The 27,489-nt window shown below is 49.7% G+C and overlaps 1 protein-coding gene across 2 annotated transcripts in view; it reads left to right on the top strand.

Annotated features, from left to right (window-relative positions):
- Positions 1-27,489, top strand: part of ASIC2 (acid sensing ion channel subunit 2) — a 1,082,326-nt gene that overhangs the window by 1,045,160 nt on the left and 9,677 nt on the right. For both annotated transcript variants that reach the window (XM_057716922.1, XM_057716920.1), the window contains exons 4-6: positions 23,090-23,240; positions 25,331-25,387; positions 26,710-26,863. In XM_057716922.1, coding sequence (XP_057572905.1) covers positions 23,090-23,240; positions 25,331-25,387; positions 26,710-26,863 — 362 coding nt within the window. The remainder of the gene's footprint in view (positions 1-23,089; positions 23,241-25,330; positions 25,388-26,709; positions 26,864-27,489) is intronic.

Below are 27,489 nucleotides of genomic sequence, written 5' to 3'. Positions count from 1 at the left end.
CTGGGGTGCTGGGAAGGGGTTAGACACCCTGCCCTGAACGGTCAGAAGTGATGACTAGGCAAACAGCATCGAGAATGTCTATTTTTTTTTAATTTAATTTATTTATTGGCTGTGTTGGGTCTTCGTTGGTGCACACGGGTTTTCTCTAGTTGCGGCGAGCGGGGGCTACTCTTTGTTGTGGTAGGCTCAGTAGTTGTGGCGCACAGGCTTAGTTGCTCTGAGGCAGGTGGAATCTTCCCAGACCAGGGATCGGACCCGTGTCCCCTGAATTGTCAGGCAGATTCTTAACCACTGCGCCACCAGGGCAGTCCCAAGCATGTCTATTTTTAACTTGAGGTCTTTTACTTCAACTCCCTTTCAAGCTCTACTGTTAATTTCTGCCTGGATTTCCCAACACAGAGTGAATGTCTCACACAAACACACACACACACACACACACACCGAGCTGTGTGCCAGTGGTGTCTGCGGTTTACAGTAAATGTTCAGTGGTGTAGGCCAGTTAGAACCTTGAATGAGGAAATCCAAGGGTAATCCAGAGAGCTGGAGTGTAGCCCCACCTCTACAGCATGACCCCAGGCAAACCACTTGGCATTTCTGGACCTCAGTTTCCCCATCTCTCAAATAGGTATGACTAGTTTAATGGTACGCAGTCTAGCTACAGGACTGGGATCCTCTAGGGAGCTTTTGAAAAATACTGGTATTTGGGCCTCATGCCAGAACAACTGAATCCTAATCTCTGGAGTGAGCCATGGGGTATCTGTAGTTTATGCAGGTACCCCGCATGATCCTGATGCAGAGCGTGGGCTGAGAACCACTGGCCTGCGTGATCCCGTTCCCCTGTTCAATTAATTCCACCATTTATCATGGAGGAGACAAGGCAGAGAAAAGATGGAGTGGCCGCTTTTCTTCTGATTCCCATGAACAGAGGCCAAGGGCAGAAAGGCTCAAGTGTGCTGTCTGGGATTCAGTGTAACTTAAGAATTTCCTGGACAGAAAGAAGAAAGATGTTCTGAATATAAAATCAGACTAAAGCCCTGGACTTGAGGTTTCTTAGCAGAAATATACTGCTAAGGAAGAGATTCCTCTCCACGGGATGCAGCCTGGGGTGAAGGATGACCTGGGACTCTTGGAGGACCCTCCCCACCCCCGGTCATCCAGTGAGGGCAGGGACACTTGATGATGCTTTCCCAGCACCTTCTCAGGCCTCTCGGGGAATGAAACTGCAGCAATTAAGCCTGCTGGCAGCTGAGCAGCCTCAGACAAGTCCCTTCTCTCTGTGCCTCATATTTTCCTATATATAATAGGGAAGGGTGGGAGTCAAATCACATACCCTATTCCATCAATTCTAAGCCACACATTTAACATCTCTGAGATGGAGATGGGTCTTACAATCAATGGCCTCTTACCAATAATTGACAGGATTCTTTTTTTCTTAGAGGTGTTCCAAGTAATGGTGAGTCTTACGACGGGTAGCATCTTAGCATTGGTGAAATATGGCAATATCTCTGGTCCTTCCCAATTCAAACATTCCATGACTCTGTGGCCTTCAGTCCAGATCATCTTTACTATCAAAAAGTATATGCATCAAGTCCTATGGAGAGACACCAGCTCCTACTAGTTCTTTGTCTTTCAGTGTTATCCGCGGACCAGTGGCGTCTGAGACATAAACACATCAGAAACACCAGCGGGTCAGAAATACAGTGTCTCGGGCTTCACTCCAAACCTGTTGTATCAGAACCTGTGTTTTAACAAGATTCCCTCGTAGTTCGAGGCACATTAAAGTTTGAAGACCACTGTAATAGTTCACACTCCTCCTCCACCAAAAACACACAGACACCTAAATCTGTTTGCCGGGAGCACTCCTCCGGAGCCTTACTATAAATAAGAACCTCTGTGGAGCTCCATCTCGTTTTGTGCTTGCATACACTGTGAAGAGCGGCTTGTTTTGAAGTCTGAAATAGGAAGGAAAACCCTGGGAGGAGGGACATAGGCACGTATGGTCCCTTTAAGAGCCAGAGGTGGGGCGGGTGGATAAGGGCAGCTGCAGCCACACCCTCTTTGGTGGCAGAACTGGGGCAGGGTACCAGCACCAGCTCCTCCATCATCCCCCCTCTCCTTCCTCAGCCTCACTTTTGGAACTCACCTGCCCCTCAGTCAGAGGACTCATAATCCCATTAGATCTCTGACACCCAGCCTAGTCCTAGCTGCTCATCTCTGCCCCTGGACCTCAACTTTACATCTGTGTTTCCCACTTTCCTGTGTCCTTCTCATTTCCAGCCCTGCAGCACTTCCCAGGGCCCACTATCCATCCATCCATCCATCCATTAGTTTGACAAATATTTATTAGCATCTGCACATCTTGGGAACCCACAGGTGCTTAACACCTGGCCCCATCCGTGGGGAGCACACAGTCTAGTGGAGAAGGCCAACCGACATGTGAGCCACTGTTTGTAATGCCTATGGTAGGTGCTAGGAGAAGAGAAGCACCGGGTGCTATGGGAGCCCAGAGGAGGGGGTCTCACTCAAACTTAGGGGGTCATGGAAGGCTGCCTGGAAGAGTTGCTGTCTAAACTGGTACTCAGGGATCAGTAAGCATTAGCTGGATGAAAAGTGGGAGGAAAGGCATTCCAGGCATCAGGAACAGCCTAAGAAAAGGCACAGAGGCAAGAACCAGCATATGAGCAACGCATATTGTAGAACATAAAGCCTGGATCCGGAAGTAGGAGGCAGGTAGGGCTGGATCAAGCAGGGCCTGTCAGGCCAGGTTCAGGATTTAGACTTTAACCTGAGGACTTCTGTTATGTTGTTATGCAACAGATACTTAATGAGAACCTTCCAGGTGTCCTGAACTAGGTGAAGTTGGGTCAAAAAAACCACCAGGCAGGCTCTGTTCCCAAAGACCCTAAGGCCACAGACAGAAAGATGCCACATCTAGAGAGATAAATGGTGGCACAGGGTTGAGTGCACTGACTGAGCACCCAATGAGCCGATGGGAAGTGCTATGAGAGTCAAGAAAAGTGAGAGTGGAAGGGTGAGCCAGGAGAGCTTCCTGCAGGATTTGAGGCACAAATTAGCAAACTCAGTCATAATACAGGGATTCGAAGCAAACAGGGGCACAGGAAGTTCTTAGAAGGTTGGATGACCCTAGAGGACTTTGGGGAACCACAGTGACTCTTGGGGAATGAATAGTCCTGGGGTGGGAGAGAAACATGTGGCAACTGAATAGATTAATAGGTAAGGAGCTGCCCCTGGAGTCAGAGTAAGTACGGTGGCCAGGACTGAGTGAGGAGATGCCCAAGGAATCTATCCACGCAGCCATCAGTGGTCGAATCCCACGTGCCCACAGCTAGGCACTTGGCAGGGAGGGGCTGCCAGCTTCCTAAGAATCCACTGAATTCTGTTTTCAGCTTGTTAAACCTATGAATGTAACTCCACTGCTGACTCTCCTGTATTCCTGGAGTGCTGGGAGAGGGATGAACCATCCCGACCCCACCCCAGGACACCACTTCCCTGGGAAATGCAGCTGGGAGAGCCCTGACCCAGAGGCTAGCATGGGCTCGGTGAAGGGGAGGGAACTTGCCCCAGGCCACGTGGCCCATGATGGCCAAGCTCCCTGAGCCTGTCCATGGCGTGGCATGAAGTGTGCTGAGAATCCCTTCTTGCTGCCCCAAGCTCTCCCTGAAGTCAGATCATCTGTGGAACAAATTTCAAGCGGCAAATGGCCTTTTTCCCATGCCAAGATATCATTGATCACACCCATTCCTCATTGGGATCAATACAAGGGGACAGCTTACCCCGGTTTCTATACCTGAGAGATAGTTTATGAGCTAAGTGACTGAAGTCTAAACAACAAAGCTGTGTTTACTTGATAAATGAAGTTCCGGAACGCCTGAGAAGCCACATTTGCTAAACCTGCACCATAAGCTTTTCTGTAATGATAAATTCTCTCTGGCATCAGGCAAGCTGAAAGCCACAGGCACCCCCGAGGACAGTCTTCTGCAGAATCGTGGCTTGCACAGACACAGCTCAGGAAAAACTCTGAGTATTGATTTCCCTCGCATGACTGTGCTGTGTTAGCAGCAGGATCGTAGAATCCTGGAATGCTGAGTTGAGAAAGCCCAGAGAGGCCATTAAGGACCAGTCCTTGCCAAGCAACCTCCCAGTTTTACTTAGGAGAAACTGAGGCCAGGAAGGGAAGGTTGCCTTGGTAACTGGCATGGCTGCCTTGGAGCAGGAGTAGCGGGAGTTGAGTCAATTCAGCTCCAGCTTTGTGCCTGCCCGAGAGGAAGAGAAATCAGTCCCCCACCTCCCTCACAAAAAGCTTTAGGGCTAGTAGGATGTGGGCATGTCAGCCAATGACTGCAAGAAGGTGTTGCAGATGCCAGCATAAAACACAAGCCTGGACACCAGGGTCCAAAGGCAAGAAGGAATGGGTGAAGGAGGCTTCTTGGCTGAAGGACACAAACTGAGCCTTGAAAGCCAGGTGGCTGGCTGCAGGCTGAGAAGCAGGAAGAGCCATCCAGGCAGGGAGACAGAAAAGCAAAGGTGGAGAGGCTGCGGAACTGATGGTTTGGGGGAAGATGAGAGGAGAGGCAGGAAGGCAGATCATGGAGGGTCTTCTGAAGAAAAGGAGCTTGGACTTTATCGTGGAAGGTGGTGATGTGGTGGAGTCTGCATTTTAGGAAGACCAGGTGGGGGTCAGATTGGAGGGGGTGCATGAGAGGCGAGGTGTGGGGGCAGTTAGGAGACTGTTGCAATGATCCACGGGGGAGCTGAGGACAGTCTCAACTTGTCCAGAAGAGGGGACACTTGCATGGTCTTGGGGAGATGGAATTGGACTTGCTCACCCACCCAGGGGAGGCAAAGGGAGAAGGAGGAAGGGTGGACTTGTCGGGTCTAAAAATTAAGAATCTGGGTATCCAATGTTCTTCAAGTTGTAAGCTGAGTGCACACAACAGCTAGCAGAGTGAGTTACAATGTACTGGCTGGTTAGTAGAAGCCACAGTGCTAACATAATGAACCTTCCGTTTGAGGGACTGAGTTCTGTTAAAGGAAGTATTGCCGCAGTAGACAGGAGAGGCTAACTGCTCTAACAATCAACCCTTGAATCTGAGGGGTCTGACACAATGAAAGTATAGTTCTCCCTCACGTTGTGGTCCAGTGCAATTGGCAGTGGAGCTCTGTTCCATGCAGTCATTCAGGGATCCAGCTTTCTCCCCTCTGTGGCTTTGTCCTCTAGGCTTTCAGACTCATCACTCTTCCACCATCAGCTGGGGCTTAAAGAGAGAGCACATCTACTCTCTCTCTCTCTCTCTCTCTCTCTCTCTCTCTCTCTATATATATATATATATATATATATATATATAGGCTGTGTTGGGTCTTTGATGCTGCACGTGGGCTTTCTCTAGTTGTGGCAAGTGGGGGCTACTCTTCATTGTGGTGTGTGGGCTTCTCAGTGCCATGGCCTCTCTTGCTGTGGAGCACAGGCTCTAGGCAAGTGGGCTCAGTAGTTGTGGCTCACGGGCTCTAGAGTGCAGGCCCAATAGTTGTGGTGGACAGTGCACGGGCTGAGTTGCTCCGCGGCATGTGGGATCTTCCCAGACCAGGGCTCAAACCCGTGTCCCCTGCATTGGCAGGCAGATTCTTAACCACTGCACCACCTGGGAAGTCCCAGAGCACCTCTACTCTTAACTGCCTCAGCCTAGGAGAAGTAGCCATACACGCCACCTGGAGGCACAGGGGGCTAGGAAAGGCCACCAGCCCAGGAGAAAGATGAGAACTCCCATACTGGAGCACTCAGGTCTCAGCCACACTGCCCTAGTTTACCTATGCAGTGGCTTCACAGTTTATCTAGCACGTGGCATTTTCTTAATGAAGATGCTCTGGACACTCACTGGAGCTCAGTGGACAGGATTTGCCCAGCCATCCCTGATACAAAGTCCCCGAACAGACAGGGGTGCCTCATACCCTGGAGGTCACTGAGCACAGACTGTGTCCTGCCTTCTGTACCCTGGCCTCTCTGTGTTGAGATGAGGGCTCAGCTCTCCACCTGCCAACTTCCCGATGCCGAGAGCTTTCTGTTCTCCACGTGTTCCTCCTAATAGATGGCTCTTCCCTTCCGCACCCACAGGAGACTGAGGCTCTAAGGCAGTTGTCAAGAATTACCGCAGCCCAGAGAAAGGACAGGGACAATGAGAGCGATTCATCAAGAAGACTTGTAAGCCGATTGGGCAGCCCGTGATCAGAGCTGTTTAGGTACCCAAAGGGATAGCAAGATAAATTACAGCCAGAAGAATTAACAGTTACAACCGTGGCCTCTTATATTGTGAAGGCTTATTCCAATCACCTGTCACTGGGCTTTTAAAGTTTACGGGGAAACGTTTGGGGGGTGCCTGACTCTGCATTTATATCTTGCTTTAAACAACTGAGGAATGTGTTCCTGGGAAAGAGGGTGAGATGGATATTTATAAATGAAACCTTTTCTTTGGGTTACTCCTGCAGACCTATTTTTTTTTTCTCCAATTCTATTTGATTTCTAGCAGGTAATGGTTCCTAGCGCTGGCTTTCCATAACACGGGCTGTGCGCTTTCTCTCTCTCCACTAAAGTCACTGTCAAGTAGCTAATGAATCGTAAACAGGCCTGGCAGCGTGCACATGTAGCTGCCATTTAAAGACCCTGGCTAAGCCCTTTGTGAAAATCAACGATCCTTGAATCATTAAAATAACCCCTGCCTTGACTCAAGGCTGGGTGAATTTTAGAGACTGGATATTCTTAAGGCAAACAAAATTTTCTGGACTCTTTTGCCAATGACAGAGGCCAAGATCTCGGCTGTGTTGAGCACCTGCTGTGTGTCCTATAAACAATGAGCTGGATTCAGTTCATATATTATCTCATAAAAACTCTCCAGGACAGAGACTAATATTCCTATTTCACAAGAGGTAACTGATACTCAAAGAGATTCAATAGTGTTCCCAAGGTCACCAAGCTAGCACGTGGTGAAGCTGAGTTTCAAGCTTAAGATGTCTGACTCCAAACCCGTAATTCTTTCTGCTCCCAACACAGTTCCCAAGTAAGGTGCCTGCCTGTGGGCTTCTCTGGAGGACCCCAGAGATAAGTCCCTTTATGCATATTTTTTTAAAAGCTCTTGGGAAGAGACAAACCTTGAATCCACAGGGCTGTGGACAGTGTGGTGGTTGACTTGGTGTATGGGATCACTCTGCCCCTCACTGGTGGCTGGGCGGTAACCCAGAGAGAGGGCTGGACAGGTTGAGGGATCGGGGAGGCCGCTGGCTCAGTCGGTGTGGGGCAAGACTGAGAGTTGAAAGACTTGGGTTCTTGGGACTTCCCTGGTGGCATCGTGGTTAAGAATCAGCCTGCCAATGCAGGAGACACAGGTTCAATCCCTGCTTCAGGAAGATCCCACATGCCATGGAACAATGAAGCCCATGCACCACAACTACTGAGCCCACATGCCGCAGCTATTGAAGCCCACACACCTAGAGCCTATGGCCCCCAACAAGCGAAGCCACCGCAATGAGAAGCTCACGCACCACAACGAAGAACAGCCCCCACTCTTCGCAACTAGAGAAAAGCCCGAGTGCAGCAACAAAGACCCAACATAGTCAGTAAATAAATAAATAAATAAATAAATAAATAATAAATAAATAAATAAACAAATGGAGGAAAGAAAAAAAGACTTGGGTTCTTGGCAAACCCTTTCTCTGAATTGCCAGATGATCGCAGGCAGATCATTTTGCTTCTGTGACCCTCAGTCTTCTCACCTGTACAATGGTGATGATACAGCTGGCGCACATTGAGAGGGAAAGAGGATGCTTTCCGCAGAGCATCCTGAGACATGCAGGAATCTCTCAGTGGGTCTCTGATAATGAATGGCTTCTCTCCAGGACAGTGGCCATCACCTGGCATTAGAAAGGGAGGGCTTCCTTGGAGTGGGGACCACAGGACAGTGATGCCAGGCTTCAGCATCAAACTGTCCAAGTCTGAATCCTGACTCCCATCATTTACTAGCAGTGAGATCTTGGGCAAGCTTCTGCACATCTCTGCCTCAGATTCCTCATCTGTATAAGAGAGGTAACAATGGTACTGACCTCAAACTTCATCTGTGCAAAGTGCCTGGGCCAAAGGGTGTCTGTCCAACTTCCTCCCTGCCCCCACCCTCCCATCCTTTACCGTGATGGCATATGCCAGTGTTGCCACCACCAAGCAGGAAGCCTGAGGCCGTAGAACAACCCCAAGGAGCCCAACAAAGAGCCCGAATGAGGGATATTTGTTCCTCTTTGAAAGGCGAGCACCCAGGGCTTCTTCGTGGTCTGACAGTTTGCATCTGTTCACCTGTGATGTTCCAGACTTGCAAGGGAAGGTTCACTTCAAAGACCACTTTATCAGAGCAGCAGGGAAGACATCAGAGCGTTTTGTAGTTACGTCAATATTGCTTATGATTTCTGCCGTCGCACTTTCCAAAGCATCTGCGTTGAGGAGAGGAGTGGGGAGGGCAGCACAGTAGTTTGGGGCACCAACCCTATGACTCTAGTTATGGACACCAACACACACGTGAACCTTGCAGTTAAGGACACTGGAGAGGGGTGTCATGCACCCATGGTCATCCAGAGTCAGGGTTTGACACTAGGTCTGATTGACCCCAATCCAGACTGGGGTCCTTCAGGAACACAAGAGAGGGGATGCTGCCATTCTTTGATGCCAACCAAAGCCTGTCCTCTCTTACTGCTTGTCTCCAGCGCAGAAGTGCATTCTGCTGGTGTTACCTGGAAGAGCTACATCGGACTCCATGTTGGATCTGTTTCTTTGACTTTTGCCTTGCTTTTGGTTGCTTTAATCACACACAATGGCCTGCCTGGGGGAAACTTACCCACCTGTGAAACTAACACATCCCTTTTCCAAGGCTAGTCATTCCAGGAGATGTTTTGCAAGACTGATAACCCTTTTTTACTTTACTTCCCCTCCTCTCCCTCTCTGATTCTATAAAAGACACTGGCATCCAGACCCTGATAAGATGGTTTTTAGGAGACACTAGTCTGCCATCTTCTCGGTCTGCCGGCTTTCCAAGTAAAGTCGTATTCCTTGCCTCAACACCTTGTCTCCAATTCATTGGCCTGTCATGCAGCGAGCAGAGTGGACTCTGTAATACTGGGAAGTGGGTGGGGACCCAGGAGTGGCTCTAGTCTAGATCTGTGAGCTGGAGAATTTTCCCAGCAGCCACATTCTGTAGAAAGAGGACTCCCGCGAAGGTCTTAGTGGGTCATTGACATCTTAGTGGGTCAACTTCAGTCAATTTCTTCATGCCCAACAAGGTCACCTGCCACCATTTTCTTCCCATCTGGTTCAAGCCACCCTGCCCTGAGCCTTGGTACCACTAGGGGCAGCAGTGAGCAGGGGACGTTGTCCAGCAGGGCTGCAGAGCCCAGGCACCTGGCCCTTCCCCACCCCACCTGTGCTGAAACTCCACAAAGAGGAGGTTTCCCCTGGGCTGGGGGAGAATACATCTGGAGCTCCTTTTATACACCAAATGCTGTAATGGGTGCCTCCATCTCCATGCCAACTCATTTAATACTCCCTCAAACCCTGGGAAGTAGAGATAGTTATTCCCATTGTGCAGATGAGGAAACTGAGGCTCAAAGATATTTTAAAACTTGCCCAGGGTTGCATAGAAAGTCATAACAGTAGCCGCCATTTATTGAGCCCCCGATCTGTGCCAGACACCATGCTGAACCCTTTCAGGCGTGAGCTCATTTAGAATATTTCATCAGATCTAAGACAGTGACAGCTGTAGGGGTCAGTATTATTTTATGTGCCAGTTAGAAAGGAAAACACTACCATTGATGGTGAGATCTTACAGAGGTGTTAGGATGTAGGCAAATATGTGTTTCGTAAACAACGAAATATAGACATTCTTACAGCAATGAGATATCTACTGTTACTCTCAATTTACAGTTGGGGAAACTCAGCCAATAAGTGACAGAGCTAGAACCCAAAGCCAGATCTCCCTGAGTCCAGAGCCCAGTCTTTTGAGCACACAGGGCTGTCCCTGAGTATTGACTAAGTCCCTGTCTGTTCCAGCGCCAACCATCTCCTAGACTATCTCCTTCAGTCTGCATGCAAACTTGTGGGGTGGTACCAGTGCCCCCTTTTAGAGATGAAGAAACAGCTGAGAATTAGAATCCAGTGCCCTGTTCCAAAGGCCACCTTTTCTCAACATCACATGGTAGAACACCTGCCACTTCCTGCCTCTGTAATCCCCAAGCCATCTTTTACTGGAGTCCACACGGTGTCCTGTGTGGACACTGACTCTATCAGCCCCCGCAATGAGAAGGTGAGAGTGAATGTCTTTCTCAGGGCCCAGCCAGGAACCAGCCTGTAACACGTACAAATGACTTTGAATTCCCGAGGCTGGTGGTGTATTGATCCTTCCGAATGGTCCAAGCATTTAAGATGATGTCTATGAAAGGGCAATGCATCCCCAGTTCCCATTCAAAGTGTTTCCTGGATGCACCCCATAGACTGTAATTATCACTGGGACCACCAGCTCAGCCATACAAAATTGGAATCATTTAGTGGAAAAGAAAGGTTTTTTTTAAGATTGTAAAGTACTCTGACTGTGTGAAAAATGTAGCCCAGCTTGTTGACGGTGGTGGCATTTCTAGAGATGGTGGCCAGACAGTCACAGTTTGAAGGACTGACAGGTAGTGATAGATGAGGTTTCACCGTTCTAATGAGCCCCCCATGAATATTAATTATTTGGGGAATGATGGGACACAGTGTGGCGTTATAAACAGCCTAGATACAAAGCAGGTAGCCCTCTTCAGAAAATTACATAAGATTCAATGAAATGCGGGTCCAGTTTGTACAGAGCTGAGCCAGAAAGGTCGGACCTGAGAACGCAGTCCCAATCTGACAGTTAAGTGGCTCAAGGGCATAAACTTTCTTCTTTTTTTTTTTTCACATCTTTATCGGAGTATAATTGCTCTGCAATGTTGTGTTAGTTTCTGCTGTACAACAAATTGAATCAGCTGCATTTATACATATATCCCCATAACCCCTCCCTTGTGAGCCTCCCTCCCACCCTCCCTATCGTACCCCTCTAGGTCATCACCCGTCATTGAGCTGATCTTCCCATGCTATGCAGGAGCTTCCCACTAGCTATCTATTTTACTTCTGGTAGTGTAGATATGTCAATGCTACTCTCTCACTACGTCCCAGGCTCGCCTTCCCGCCCTGTGTCCTCAAGGCCGTTCTCTACAACTGCGTCTTTATTCTTGCCCTGACACTAGGTTCGTCCGTACCGGATTTTTAGATTCCACATATCTAAGAGCATAAACTTTCCATGCCAGATCTCATCCTGCCAGAATACACACCTTTTTTTTTTTTTGGCCACAACTTGTGGGCTCTTAGTTCCCTGACCAAAGATTGAACCCAGGCCCACAGCAGTGAAAGCACAGAGTCCTAACCACTGGACCACCAGGGAAGTCCCTAATCCACACATGTTTTATGCCTGTAAACCTCCACCATCCCCACACCGGAAAGCTCCAGGAAGGGGGTCATAAAAGATGAGTTTTCTGGCCACTGCTCTGTGCAGACAGAGCCTCCTGCCTCGCGGCCACGGAGCCTCCATCAGGCAGGGTCACAGCCCAAGCAGGAAATTCATCCAGGCTCCCTAGTGAGCGTGGGCACCAGGGCTGCACCGGTGGAGTCCCAGAGCGAGGAGGCGGCTGCAGCTCATTCGGACGACCTTGCTGGGCTTTCAGAGGCCTCGGGTGGAGTGTGGGGCGTGGAGGTGTTACAGTGCTCCCCATCCCACCTCGAAGATTAGCTGAAGCCTCACATGTGGTGAGTGCAGAGGCTCAACAAACATCCTGTCCTTGCTTATTCGGGGCTAGGACGTGCGGTGTGGTTCTACCCTCCAAGGTGGCTCAGAATCTGCCCTAGGGCCATGGAGGGCTTAGGTGGGGGTGGGAAGAGGGGGGATGGGCAAGTGGCCCCAGGTGAGGACGAGGACGGGAGGCTGCAGAGGGCAGAGCTGGGCGGGCTTGCCCTGTGTTCTGCCCACACGCACACCCAGCACCCACTCACTCACACTCCCAGCCTGGGCAGAAGCCACCCCTGACCCTCCCCCAACTCCGCGCCCGCTCAGATGTGTGGAAAGTGGATTCTGAATGGAGCTCGAAGCCAAAACTGTAGCAAATGCACTGAAGTGCTCTCCGTTAAGTGAACATTTCAGCCTGGACCCAGCTTCTCGTTCAAATATACCCACTGAAAAAAGGCCCCCATTCCAATAGAGATTGTGAACAGAGGCCAGTCTGTGGCCCTACAAACACACTCAAGACCCCAGCCCCAGCTCCCTGCCCCGCCCACTCAAACAGGAATGTTTTCATTGTGATGAAAAGCTGACGTATTTCAAGGGGAAGCAATGGGATGATAGGATTGATGGCCAAGAAACGGAGTGAAGCCCCAGGCTTGGCTGCGGTAGAGGGAGACAGACTGCTCAGGTGCCTGGTGCACTCTTCGGAGGCAACATGCACACCTTAGTTTGTGTGAATCTCCTGCTATTGTGCAGTGCGCACCCTACACAGCTGTACGTGGCACCTCTGAGATAGTCCAGTCTAGCACAGCAAGTGGTCAGTTCTCTTCTGGACTCTTCAGGTGATGATACTCAGAGGTAGTAGTTGTGTTACTGTAATAACGGCTACTCTGTGCACAGAGGTCGCAAAGAGATATGGAGACAAGAGATTTTGGAGGAAGAGAGAGAAGGCTTTATTTTTCTTTGCCAGGCAAAGGGAAGACACAGCAGGCTAGTGGCTCAAGAACTGTCCACCCCCGCCCCCAACCCCTGCCGCCCCCCCGCCGTCCTTGCACTCTTTTATCCTTCACATCATTTCAAAATAGTTATAGTTGGCATCAGGCCACCTGGTAATTGGGGTCCGGCAGTCTGTTAATTGTCCGTTTGCCTCTGGTTTATCAGCTGGAGACCTTTCTGAAATGCAAAACAAACTACACAGGCTCATTTGCTACAATGGTCATCTGGAACGCAGCTTCTAAGTTGTTAAGGTCAGGGAGTGAGAGGCAGGATGCAACTCACACAGAGTTAAGGGTGATAGGCACTGCGTGTAATTTGTATAGTATCAGGGAGTTAGCTTTGTGAAGTAAAAATCTGGTTACTACCGATCAGTGAGAGCTAAAGTAAAACAAGGAATGACTAACTCTTTCAGACCAGGTTATCTTTCTCCTCTAGCCTGTTCGATGTTCTCTTTGTTTTCCTTGCCCTCAAGAGGAAAAAGAACAATCACTTCTATTTGCATGGCAACAGTTGGACTGAGGGATCTTCTTAGAAAGATGAAAATGCACCTAGAGTTTAAAAAAAAAAAAAAAAAAAAGAGGAGGAAGAGGAAGGAAAGAAAGTGCAGGGCAGTGATGCTCTCCAGAGCTCAAATGGCCACTTTCTGACTTATGGAGCTGAGAGTGTGGGTCAGAGAAAGGGGCTAGGGTGTCAAGACCCCCTAGTACCATGTCATGAGGACCCCAGCAGCACTGAAGGCCAGGGGAGAAGCTTCGAGGCCGGGCAGGACAGGAAAAGACAAAGGACCCTTATGCCAACAGTTGGCCCAGGGTTGGAGGGAGTGAAGAAAACCCGAGACTCTGAGTGGGGAATGCCTTCTCCAGGTCAGTCCAGGAGGAAGCGCCCAAGCCAGGCTGTGAGCCTCCAAGCTCCCTCCTCTGGGTGAGGCCACCTCCCTGCCTACAACCCTGCAACACTTCCCCTCTCCCTGTTGCAACCAACAAATCACACACTAAGGCAATTTGCTGAGAACACGCTGCCGGTGCCGACAGCACTTGCCCAAGAAATTGTGTCCGGATGAAGATGTGCTGATAATGGTATGTCGGCATGCACAGACACACTGAACACACTCTTCTGCCGAGGCAGCTCTTACACTGGGGAGTGGAGGCAGGGCGTGAATCTTGCAGGGGCTGGTACCTGCCAGTGATGTATATTCACTAGAGGTGCAGGAGTCACTGTAACAATCATGGAGAAATTTGCAGCCCCCCGGGGCTGTTCCCAGGGCACTGAGAAGGCACACCAGCCCGACACTCACCCACATGCCCCCTTGTTGCCCTGCCTGAGGCTCCCTGTCCAGCCCAGGCCTCTCTTTATCTCTGGCCTTTGCCTGGGCAGCTCCCTGGACCCAGAACACCCTCCCCACTCCAGATCTGCCTAACGGCCAGCTCAGCCTTTCTAGACTCAGCTCAAAGGTGACCATCACCTCCATAAAGAATTTTCTGATCCCCCACTCCGAGTTGGTCTGGCCGTGCCATCCTTAGTGCCCCCATGGCTCCTGTACATTGTTTCCCCATTATAGCACTTGTTTTGTTACCTGTATGTCTGTTCTTTCTAGACTGTAAGCTCCCAGGTCATAGGAACCAGGTCTTATTCATCTTTGTAGCCTCAACTCCTTGCAGTGTTCCTGGAACAGATTAGGTGCTAAACAAATGTTTATTGCCCACTTGGAAGGTGGATGAGTGGGAGGGTGGGTGGATGGATGGATGGATGGATGGATGGATGGATGAATGGATGGATGAATGGAGGGTGAATGGATGGGTGGATGGATGGATGGAAGGTGGGTGGATGGATGGATGGATAGATGGATGAATGGATGGATGGATGGAAGGTGGGTGGATGGATGGATGAAAATTATAATGAAAACATAATATTTTTATGAAAATAAACCACAGAGGCTGTCTGCCCCATGACACCAAAGCTGGAAGGATTCTTGTAGGGCTCCAGAGGCATATCTAGAGCCAGCAAAGCCCAAGGTGAAAGTCACGTTAGAATGAGACAAATTACAGTCTTTAAAAAATATCTTCTTGCTTCTTTGAATAAACAACTCACATTTTTTGCTTTTGTCACATTCTCTCCCACTGGCAGACATTTTTACAATGGATATAACCTCATTATTTTATTATTAGTCACAAACCATGGGTAATTCACTTTTTAAATTGATTTTTGTTGCTTGCTGAAGTGCAGCATCAGCTACTACTACAACTTAGTTTCCAGCCAGCACAAGCAGCTCTGTGTGTGACCCCCGGGCAGGACCAGGGTGTTGCCGAACTCTGACTGGGTGAATCCTCCTGTGGTCCAAATAGTCCAAATGCCAGTCAGGGATGCTCCTACACAAGAGGGCATGTTGCGGTTACCATTCTTGCAGGGACGTCACATTCTGTACTTTATACAGTACATAATAAGTCTTATCTAGTCTATGTGAATATTTAACAGTGTGCCGTTTGATGGTTTCTATGGATGGAGCTTCCCAAAATACATTTCCTCTCAGTTCTAATTTCAATCAAATGGTGGTGTTTAGATAAGTTCTGACACCACATCTGTGATCCATTGGTGATGTCTGCCATACGCCCAGGATGGGGGGAGAGGTGCAGTCACCAGCTTTGCCTTACAGACCCGTGGTCCCCGACCTTTTTGGCACCATGGACCAGTTTCATGGAAGACAATTTTTCCACAGACAGGGTTGGGGAGGTGATGGTTCGGGTGGTAACATGAGCCATGGGGAGTGATGGAGGGTAGCAGATGAAGCTTTGCTCGCTCACCCGCCGCTCACCTCCTGCTGTGCAGCTCACTTCCTAACAGGCTGTGGACCGGTACCCTGTACTATACAGGTTAGAGACCACTTACTGTACTATACTACACCTGGAGGTTGTCTATTCTGGACCCCGATGCTGCAGATGAAAAAGCTACGTCCTCCAGAGAAGACAGCAGGGTAACAGCACAGCCAAGATGTGGCTGTCTCCTGACCCCCAGTCAGAAGCCTTGCAGTCGGACAGACCTGGGTTTGACTTCTGCCTCTGCCACTTCTTAGCTGTGTGGTATTGGGCAAGTTACTGAAGTGTGCTCATCTGTAAAATGGGGATGATAATATTCAACCGGCGAAGTTCTTGTGAGGGCTACGCTGTTCAGTGAATCTATGCAATATTTCCCGTGTTGGGGTCTGAAGACCCCATGGTCCCATCCCCAGATCTCTGCCACAGCTTCCATCCACCCATCCAATTGCCTCTGCTTCCTGGTGACCCCACCCACTGCAGTAAAAGGCAAGGCAAAGTAGGTAGGTGATACACGTGTAGATTGCTGGGTTCTAATTCCAGCTCTGCCTCCTACTACCCATGAGCATTGTCTCTCTAACGCTCCAGTCTCCCCAGATACACAATGGAGGCCATAAAAGTACCAGCCCCACAAGGCCGTTGTAAGGATTTGAGGAGTCAGTCCAAGTAAAGTGCTTAGTAAGGGTTCCATAAACATCAGCAATGTCTACACCATCAATTAGTCTACAGTGAGTCTTTAGGGCAAGTAGCTCTTACTCGCACGGGGTCATGGTGAGGACTAAAAGAGACGTTGTTCTTACGAGCACCTACCATGGGGTCTTCACCTGGGAGGAGGAATTATTGCTCATTTGCTTTGCGATGATTTTTGCTTGTTCCTGGTGCCTGGTCTCCTGCTTTGACCTTGGGGGTTGAACACTCACTAAAACCACAGGGACGGTGGGGCGGGGCAGGGCAGGGGTGGTGCCTCGCTGCTTCTGTGCTGCCTGCAAGGACATGTTTCCCCTGAGACCCCACTGCTGCCTCTGTTACCGACTGATTGGCGGATTTGATTTTAGTATTTTATTTGATTCTAGGATTGTTTAAAAGGAGCCCAATATAATAATTTGTGAACACACTTAAATCACTCCGCGGGATCCAATAAAAACATCAAACCAAAAATTATGGCTCAGAAAGCAAGCCGGCTCTGATTTTCCCTCCATCTGGGTGGGTCAGGGAAAAGTCTACACTTGTAGTGGAAGGTGGGGAAACGAGGGGGAGATCACAGGGCACAGCTAGGAGTAGGGGGACCTCACAAGTCTCAGAGCACCAAACGCTTAAGGCCCCGCCCCTTACAGATGGGACTGAGAAGCCCAGAGAGGCTGAGTGGTATGCTCAAGGTCACACAGGAAAACCTGTCATCAGCTAGTCCGGGACTCAGATGTGATTCGGTGCTGAGCCCACCTCAATGCAGAGCCCGTGGGGACCGACATGCAGGACCCTCTGCCCCTGCTGGACCAGGAGAGGGCAGCCCCCTGCACTCATCCTCTGTCCTGGCGATGGGAGAAAGCAGGATGGTGCAATTCCTTCATTCATTCACCCCTTCATTCATTCCTGCAATAAGCATCAAGCACTCGTGATGTGCTAGCCCCTGTACTAAAGGCCTGAGGTCCAGTGAGCAGGAAGAGGTACAAATGTGGCTGGAGGGGGGATTCCAATTAGGACAGGCACGTGGGACCAGCCACCAACTGGCACCCTGCACGAAGGACTTTCATAAGTGCTTCCCAAACCTGAGACTCAACAAACACACGGAAACACTGCATGAGGCTCTTCCCATACTATTGTCTCATTTAACCCTCAGGGAGGCTCTGCGAGTTCCAGATCATTAGCTCTGTTTTGCGGATAAGGAAGCTGAGGCCCAGAGTAGTTAGGTAACTTAGCCAAGGCCACACAGCCTGTCAGTGGTGGCACCATGTTCTTCCCACTTGCCTCCAGCGGTGTGGGCTGGGTAGGAAGAAGAGAACAGGCCCCGGGGATCCGAGGACGTGCCCTAAGGTGGTGACAGGAGGGGTCTCTGGCAAACAGGAGCTCCCAGAGAGCAGGTACCCCGTTTTACTCACCTCTCTAGTCCCAGTGCCCAGCCCAGTGCCTGGCACATCATAGGAGTTAATGAAGAGCTTGTTCAACTGGGCTGGACCACTGGGCTGGCTGGGCTAACAAGAGCCCCTCTGAGCCTTTGGTAACAGCCCAGACTACACCCCGACTCCTGTTCCCTGCACCCCAAGGCCAGGCCCCTCTGGCTGAGCACTCCTTCGTCCATGAAAGCAAGCTGAACACCCCTACTGATTGTTCTCTGGAAAACAGCTCACAAAGGGGATTTTTTTCCCTTCACTCTCAAGGCAGTTTTTCCCAGAGTGCAGGCTTCCCGCTGGCTCTGAGCCAGGGCCACGCGGGCCTCATCTTGATCAGTTTCACCAAACACCCAGAGGGAAGAAAACGCCGTGAGCTAAATATTCAGACCTGATCGATCATCTGAGAGCGGTCCACCCTCTGCCCACCCTTTGTCCCAGTTTGTATTAAGTGGGACACATAGACTCAAAACTTTGAAGATTCTGGAGGCATTTAGCAGCTCTCTTGTCCGGACCCCTTGCTTTATGGAGCAGGCAAGCAAGGCTCAGTGGTTACAATTTCTGCCCAAGGAACCACATAAGTCACTGAAACCTCACAGAATGTTCAAACTCTGCACCATAAGCCTTGGCGTTCCTGAGAGATACTTAGGGTTCACCGCAGGGGCCAGGACACTGAGCATAAAACCCTGGGCTCCCCATCCCCCATCTGCACCCACAGCAGCTCTCCTTTGCTTATTTATCATATTGGTGTTTGTGTCATATTTGATTTGAAGGGAGGGAAAGTTTTTATGGCTTTTGAAAGTTTGCAAGTCACTTTAAAGAACAGGGGGTTTGAAGTCTGAAAGACCTGTAATCTATGTAATTTGTGAGCCAGGGAAATGGACATAACCTGACTGAGCCTCGGTTTCCTCATCTGTCAAATGGGGGTAACAATACCAACCTTGCTGCTTGACGAGAAGATAAAATAAGAACACTCAAAGGGCCAGAGCAGAGCCTACGGCGTGGAGGGCACCCAACCACGGGACTTCGCTTCTCCCTAGAAGCCCCAGCCATGCTCCTCTCACAATGCTACCCAATACGTTTCATTTCTGGAACAATCACAAACAAGTGGTCAAAACTGCTGCATGCTAGCTTCCCGGGCAATCACGCACAGACAGAGATTCTAGAGAGAAGACTCCAGAAGTAACAGAAAATAAGTGTGCACCATGGGTCATCAGGGCATGCTTCAGTGTTTCCGGTCATCAGAGGGTGTATCTGTGTTACGGATTGTGTTACAGATGCAAAGCACGGCCGGGGGGCTCTGTTGCCTGGTCACCGTACACGGTGGGACAGCGCCTCAGTGGGGAGGTGAGAAGCCAACAATGTCTCCGGTTTATTCAGCATCTATTATTCACCAGGCACTCTTGGAGATGTTTCGTCTTGCTACAGAACAAGGCAGAAAAAAAAACATATTAACATTTGGCTTTAGAATTCCTCCTCGGGAGGGAAGTGCCTTTCCTTGAGACTCCATGGGAAAGGATGTTGCCATGTTACCAAGATGTCAGAGGATGATGCAGCTACTTAAGAATATGTGGATTCTGCTCCTGGAAAGGATGGCAAAGCACGTGAGGAGAGAGAAAGGACGAGGGGGAGAAGGAAAGAAAGGAGAAAGATGGAGAGGGGCTGGGCTTAGGCAAGGTGAAGGAGCTTTGCTCTGATGTAGACCTTCCTCCAACTCTGACATCTTCCTTATAGTCTATGCCTGGGTGAGTGGGCTTTCTGTGGAAATGAGCAAGGGGCTGAGTTTCACATCCTATCCCTATGACACAGAACAGAGACCTGGAGATGTCAGCCAAGGGTGACAGCTGGGTTACACGTACCTTATGTTCAAAACGTGCAGTATCCCTCTGGAGGGATTTTCTCATGCAGGAAGGGGAGCTCTGAGGGGCTCAGCTACTTGCTCAAGGTCCCCCACTAAGCAAGTGCAGAGCCAAGATTCCAACCCAGCTGGGTCTGACCACAGAGCACATGCCCCTAACATGGGCGCTCACAGCAGACAGGGAACCAGGATCTCGGCCAGGGGGGTTAGTGAGGAAGAGGAGGAAGCCAGGCAGGCCGGAATGAAGACTCCGACCCAGCCCTGGGGGGGAGCCTTCAGGGAAATCCCAGAGCCTAAAGGTATTTGGTCCAGGTGAGCATCGTGTCCAGTCCCTGAATGAAAAGGCCAAGTGGCTGACATAACAAAAGAGCCAGGTGGGTACCAGCAGAGTTCAGTGGGCATCTCTCCTTGTCTCCCTCCTCCTTTTTGTTTCTCCTCTGGTCTTTCCTACCCTTTCCAGGAGCAGAATGAACATGTTCCTATGCAGTCTCATCATCTCAGCATCCCTACCATAGAAGCATCCCAGCCGAGGCCTCAGAGCATGGGCTGCAGACACAGGGAAAAGGCCAGGGGAGCTTGGCAAGGTCCTATGAGACAGGCTGACTCCCTCCAGGCATCTCTGACTACAGAGACCCGCCTTGAGCAGCTAAGCTCACTGCAGCGCCTCGGGATCTGTGGGCTGGGAGAGGCTGGGAAAACCAGTGGCTGAAGAACAGCATAGGGTGCCCCCAGGCAGGGAGGCTGCAAACACAAACTTATCTCTCTAAGATGAAAATGACTGTGGCGAGAAGCCTCAAGACAGTGGAGCGATGACAGGCAAGCACCAGGCTCTTCCATCGCAAAAGTTCTGAGTTCTTTTCTCAGCTCATAAATGTAGGCAATGGTGCAAAGTCACCAGTTCCATGCACAGTGAAGAAAAAAATAAAAAAGGCTAAGGATGGACAAGTAGTCAAGTAAATGCAGGGACGTTTTAAGACTCAGTCCTGGGCGTCTCTGCTCTCTCCCTGGGCTGGCTCATCCACCCCACAGCCCCACCCCCACATGTACATCTCCAACCAGGATCCTTCTCCCAGCTCCAGACCCCTGGGTCAGCTGCCTGGTGTCATCTTGACTTGGACGTCTGCATGGGCAGCCGTCCTTATCATAATAAACCCCATGCAAGATAACTTGAGCCAAAAAGGATGGGGACTCGCTGGTCTGTCAAACCAGATTTAAGGAGAGCAGAGGTGGAGCTGGGCTATTTGTTGAATGAATGAAAGGACAGAAAAACATGAAGACATTTGTTAGGGGAGGGAGATAGGAACTAAGTCTTGGTGGGTATCTACTAGCTGCTGGGGCTTTATCTCATTTAATCCAATGAGGAGGCTAAAAGCCAGGGCTGGGGGATGGGGCCTTTGTCGCTTGCTTAAAGTCACACAGCTAGCCCACGAAAGGGTGGGGTTCAAGGTTCTGACTTTGTTCCATTGTCTCTAATTCTCAAATTAAAATTATAGGTGTAGGGTTTATGATTAGACTTAAGGGCTTAAGAGATTTTAGAATCTCCAGCTGCACATGCAATGCTGGAATCGCTCTCTTCCCATCCCAGCCAGGTAGTTGCATGGTTTCTGCTTGAATACCCCTCATGACGGGGAACTCACCCTCAAACCAGGGATTTTATTGTTGAATCATTGTAGTAGGTTAGAAGGTTGAGGCAGAATTTATCCTTCTTTAGGATTAAATAAGGGAACGCATGGGCATGGGCTATGCCTACCACAGTGCCTGCAGCATCAATCAATGTGAGCATCCTCCCCTCTTCCCTTAGTACAACTGTTCTTGTATCTGTCTTTCCCTTGGGATGCCAGGAAACAAATCTAATTCTTCTTCCCTGAGACAGCCCTTCGGATATTTGAAGACAGTGCTTCGGGGTCCCCCTGAGGCTTCCCTTACCCAGGATACACAAATACTCCAACACACTTCCAGACACTCGTTGGTAAGCAAGAGTGGATGCTGTACGCACTGCAATTTTCCAGCTGCTGTGGTGTCTGAGGCTTCAGAAAATCTGATGGAACAAATGATAAACCAGCCACAGCGGGGTGGCCATGGCATCTGGATCAGGACCTCGGCATAAAAATAGGGAAGCGATTGACCCTGAACAAACCACAGCCCAACCCCAGAGCTTCACCAGCTGCATTCTTGGCCCAGGCACCGTGGAAACCTGTTTTAGAAGAAGAAAAATAAATAAGTCTCTCCCTAAATGATTTTACATCATTTTAGACCCCAGCCTTGCCAAAAGTCACTATGAATTCTTCCCAAGTCCAGCTTGTGTGCTTGTGGATCCAATATTAACAATGTAGGGGACCCAACCCATTCTAATCATAGGCTATCAAACCTACCCCCAGGTCCTCCCTACTCACAGATGGGAAGACTAAAGTCCAGAGGAGTGTGGTGACTTATCCAAAGTCATGTAGGAAGTCTGTGCAAAAGCCTGGTCAGCTTATGAACTCCAAAGGAAAGATGAGAAAGTAATGCAAACCTTCATGGCAAAGGAAGAAGAAAGGACCTGTTAGAAAAAAAACAAAAGAGAAAAGCTCTGAAAGGTCCTCCTTGGAGTGTTTCTCTTCCATCAATTTCCTATAGAGACAGTGCAGGACACAAGTGCAAGGTTAGAGTCAGAAATTCCTAGGTCCATGTGCTGGCTCTGCCATTGACCCTGTGTGTGATCTGGGACAGACTACTTAACCCTTCTGATACTGTTTCCTCATGAATAAAATGAGAATAGGAACATCTCCCTCAAAGGAATCCTATGAGTCTTAAATAAAATACATGTAGAGACTTTTGATTCTTAGTGATGGTGGAACAGCTTATATCAGACTCACCCTCCTGGAAATTACAGTGATAAACTCTGGACAAAGTATTTCAAAAGTTCTGTTTGATGGCATTGGAGAGAGACTAAAAACAGGCAGAAACTGGATGGTATACAGCCTTTGAAGGAAGGGAAGCACAATGGATGAAATACACATTTCTTTACCTGATCTGTCCTTTGAGGGCATGTTGAGTTTTAAGGGGAATGGTGTAGATACTGCTCAAGCAGAGAGCAGCAGTCATTGAGTTAAAAAGTCTCCAGCCAGAGTTCAGGGTTGCCAGAAAAGCTAAAAAGTGGGAAGGAGAATCCTAGAAAGGAGGGGTCCCCAGAGGCAGAGCCCCCAAATTTTTATCCCACTTCTCTGCTGCTGAGAGATGGGAGATAACAAATTGTGGAAGTGGGAATATGTGGCCCACGTAAGAGACTCTGAGAAGATCCGCATTTATAGGAAGATTATAAAAAATAAGATAGGAAAACTGGTATTGGAGCCAGATGTTGAAGGCCTGGGAGGTCAATGGAGTTGAGGTTGTCGTGAAGTAGATGCTCAATGATTGTTTGTTAATTGCATAAGTGAATGAATGAGCCACTGGGTCTGTCGCAGCCGAAGCTCCAGGGCTGACGCTGCCCCCCTCCTTCGTGTCTTGCAGCTCACATACCTGCCCCCACCATGGGGCGAGTGCCGGTCCTCGGAGATGGGACTCGACTTCTTTCCTGTTTACAGCATCACCGCCTGTCGGATCGACTGTGAGACCCGCTACATCGTGGAGAACTGCAACTGTCGCATGGTCCACATGCCAGGTCAGTGCCAGCCGGAGGGTGGCCATAGGTCCCTGGGACTACCCGCGACCTTCTTTGCATTTCTCATCCTAATGGGAAACTCTGCACACACTCCACGAGGAATGCAAAGGGATGCTGTTCCGGGAAGACTGCTATTTGATGCCCAAACATTTAGACGGCAGATTGAAACATCCAGTCTGGCAACAAAGGCAGCATCCTGGTGTCCAGGAGCAGTCAGATGTTTGGAGAACCTTCCTCCCCACATTCAATATGTTTGCTAATTGTCTGCTGTTCTTCCTTCCTAGAGTTTAATGTCCAGATATCTGGATGCTTGCAGGTCTTGCATCCTGGTGTGGTACACATTCAAACATCCCGATGTTTATTGCTTTCCTCCAGATGCTTCCCTTCTTGCACCCAAATGTCTAGCACTCTTTCAAGCGAGACAAGAGTCCATCAGCCAGCAAATGAATGCATGTGTAGGGACATTTCTGTTGTCAGACTAACAATGCATGCAGCCATCATTAGAAGCAGTCGGCCTGTCAGAGGTAGAAGTGGAGTGGAGGGAGGGCTGACTGGTGCAGGAAGAGTTTGGTACTGCAATATGGAAGGAAGGATGACTGAGGCTGGAGTCTGGCCTTGGCTTCTAACTTAGGTTCTTCTACTTCAGTGCTGTGTGGCCTGGCACAAGTTACTAAACCTCTCTGTGCTTACCTACATTGTCTTTAAAACGCAATCATTCGTTGTTAGGAGAATAAAATTGGGCTAAAATATAAACATGCTTTGTTGGGAACTCCCTGGAAGTCCAGTTGTTAGGACTATGCACTTCCACTGCAGGGGATCTGGGTTTGATCCCTGGTTGGGGAACTAAGATCCCACACGTCTGCGTGGTGCCACCAAAAAAAAAAAATGCTTTGTCAGTTGCAAATGTCAGTGGTGGTTGTGTTAGCACATGTGGAGAGAGAATTGGGAGTACTGTTGACTGAAGACCTACTATGTGCTGGGAACTTTGCTATTATATTTCATGGCTACTTTTCATGGTTATATCATACCTTGTTTATTTAACTAAATCCCGATATCAGACATGTTCATTATCAATTGTTTTTCTGTTATAACCAATGCTGAAATGAACATCCTTAGAGCCAAATTCTGAGTTATTGCATTATAAACAGTCATTTCTTTAGTAATCTAAATTTAGAATCATCAATCTTTAAAATTGCCTCTGAGCTTCCTAGAAAACAGAGCAAAAAGGGAAATGTGTCAGTTAAATTATTAGAAAGGAGGAGGCATATCAGTTCTTCAGCTCTTGAAAAAAGGTGTCTAGGGAAAAGGTAAGGAAAAGATACTGAGACGGGCTTTACATTTAGCACTTGGTAAAAGAAAAAAAAAGCTTCTGGATTTCTACAGAGACCAAAGAGAATTGAGCATTCATAAATGCTACCTTCCTGATGCTCAGACTTGGTCACCAGCCAGTGAGGTTTCCCCATGGAACCTGAGCTCAAAGCAAGCAGGAGAGATTTCAATCACTCCCCCCCCCCCCCCCCGACGCTGTTACTGGCATCTCAATTATAATGTGGAATTAAGGGCACAGCAAAGAGGAGACTGACAAAGCAGCCCTCGCTCACCTACGGCTGTAATGTGGTAGAAAGAGCCCTAGCCTGGGGATCAGACAGACCTGGGTGACCTGCCTCCATCACCACTAGCTCTGATGTCCTGGGAAAACAGGATACTTAAGCCTCAATTCTCTCATGTGTGAAACAGATACAGTATTTCCTGTTTCCAAAGGTACCCATGTGTGTTAGAGGGGATGATGCATGCGCAGGACTTAGTAGGTGCTACCACTGCCTCCCCACTTTAACTGCCAATGCTTTCCCATCACATATGTGAGCCAGATTGTAGAAGAAGTTAGCTAGACAGGTCCTATTGTAACAGAGCAGATCAGAACCCAGTCTTCTGACCCCAGGCGGCCCTGGTCAACGGCTGCCTTCTGACTGTCCACCAGTGAAGTGCCATCCCTCGTTGGTATCCAGGTACCGGGATGCAATCCCTTCCCCCAGCCCAAGGAGGGGAGGGGTTGCTGCCTGAGTACCTCTCCCTGTCTTTCTTCTTTGCAGGGGATGCCCCTTTCTGTACCCCTGAGCAGCACAAGGAGTGTGCAGAGCCTGCCCTAGGTCAGTACCGGGGGCCAGATGGCATGATGGGGGAGGGGCTGCGACTGAGACCTTCCAGACAGATGCCAGAAAGAGATTGGGGGAAGGGGAATGGGGAAGGGTGAGGGGAAAGAGGCTGAACAGGGTGGCGTCCCTGCAGGGACAGGAGAGGGAGATGGAGAGGAGGAAGTAGGGTGGAGGGGGGAACAGATGCTCGTGGATATGGGCTGGAAACTCCACTGGGGAGAGAAGGGAGGTCGAGAGGTGGGGGTAGAGAAGGAGGAGGGCTTCGGGAGAGCGGAGAGCACTGAGAAATGCAGAGGAGGGGGCAGAGATGGAGAGAGGGTGGAGAGAGGGTGGACAGCGGGCACCCGGATGGGCACAGAAGGAGATTAGCGATACCTCCCTGCACACACTCTGGAGGTTATGCCCAAGCTGTCCTGTCGTCATGCTCCGATGAGCCAGGGGAGGTGGGGGAAGGGAGAGAGGTGAGGCCCCCTGTGCATTCCACAGGTGCACGCGGAAGGCAGGAGCACTCCGCTCCTCCTCCTTCTGCTGGGTGTTTGCTGGTCCACCCCCACCCTGGAAGACTTCCGGTGAGGGAGATCGCACCAACAAGCTGCAACCCCCAAGTCAGACCCACTCCACATGCCCGCCTCTCCCGACCCGGGAGATGATTTATAAGCAAGACGAGCAGAGAGTGTTTAAATCATCCGGACTCAAGTTCCTTCAGCAGCTGCGCTTGCTGGATCTAAGTGAAGCAGCTCTGGACTCACACGTCCAGATGCCTCCAGGAGGGCTGGCTGGAAGGAGGCGTGACTTCCGATGGGTGCAAAGACTCAGCTCTGCATCCTAAACCAGCAGGCAGAGGAGGTGGGTGCTGGCTATGAGGAAGCCCCAGAGGGAGTACCACGGAGCCCAGAGTTTCAGATAAAATGGGCTCCCACACTTGCCTTGAGGACCAGCCCCTTCGGTAGATGAGGACACAGGCTAGGAGCAGAGAAGAAGGCCCTGCTGGGAAGGTGAGGGGTCCAGGACTCCCTTGGAGCCCACTCTCCAAAAGTGGTGCCTTTTCAAATATTCCCAAACAGGGACGTAACAGGAAAGGAAGCAAAAGGAAAACAAGACCGAGAGTAACAGAAAGGGCAGGCACTTTTTGTGAGAGCTCACATCCTCATTTATCTCTAGCAAAAGCCCAGTCCTCCTTCTCTCCGCAGCCCCCCACCCCTCATTTACCTGGACGATACCTCCTCCTCTCAGCTCACTTCGGGAACCCGGCTACTCTGCGCCCAGATGTCCCAGTCCCCACACCTGACTGAGCCCTGCCTCTCTCTCCCCTGCAGGTCTGCTGGCGGAAAAGGACAGTAATTACTGTCTCTGCAGGACACCCTGCAACCTGACCCGCTACAACAAAGAGCTCTCCATGGTGAAGATCCCCAGCAAGACGTCAGCCAAGTACCTGGAGAAGAAATTTAACAAATCAGAAAAATATATCTCGTAAGCTACGTGGACGTGGTAGATGGCGGGGGGGAGGATAGACCAGGAGAAAAATGGAGGGGCAATCAAGGAAGAGGGCAAAGGTAAGCGGTTAGTTCTAGTTGACAGACATTAATTGGGCACCTGCTGTTTGCCGAGTTCTGCGCTCAGACTCAGAATATGAAGACAAAGCAGACTGAGATGCAGCTCCGGCCTTTAAGGAGCTTACGGTGTGGTAGAGAGATAAGTATTAAACTGAAAGCTATACAGGCTGATGTGGGTAACAAGATATGGGTTGGTGGCACCTTGCATAGGGATGCCTTCAAGGAAAGCTTCAGAGATGTTTTTACAGGATGTGGAGGAGTTTTCCAGGCAGGTTTTGCACATTCTTTTCCCTCTGCCTGGAATGCTCTTCCCTTCACCCTTCATCTAACTGGTTCCTCAATGCACAGGTCTCCATTTAAATGTCATCTCTTTGTACGACTAAATTAGGCCCCCTCCTGTCATTTTTCTCTCAAAGCACTCTGGTGTTTTCCTTTATAACACTGCGTGTAATTCTATATTCATGTGTGTGTTTCCTTAAATTACCTACCTGCCCCACGAGAGTAAAAACTCCTTTAGCGCAGGAACCTTTCCTTTTTTGTTCT

This window comes from Hippopotamus amphibius, chromosome 17 (genome assembly GCF_030028045.1).
Source record: "Hippopotamus amphibius kiboko isolate mHipAmp2 chromosome 17, mHipAmp2.hap2, whole genome shotgun sequence".
NCBI classification, from domain to species: domain Eukaryota; kingdom Metazoa; phylum Chordata; class Mammalia; order Artiodactyla; family Hippopotamidae; genus Hippopotamus; species Hippopotamus amphibius.
This window is presented reverse-complemented; position numbering and strand designations above follow the sequence as displayed.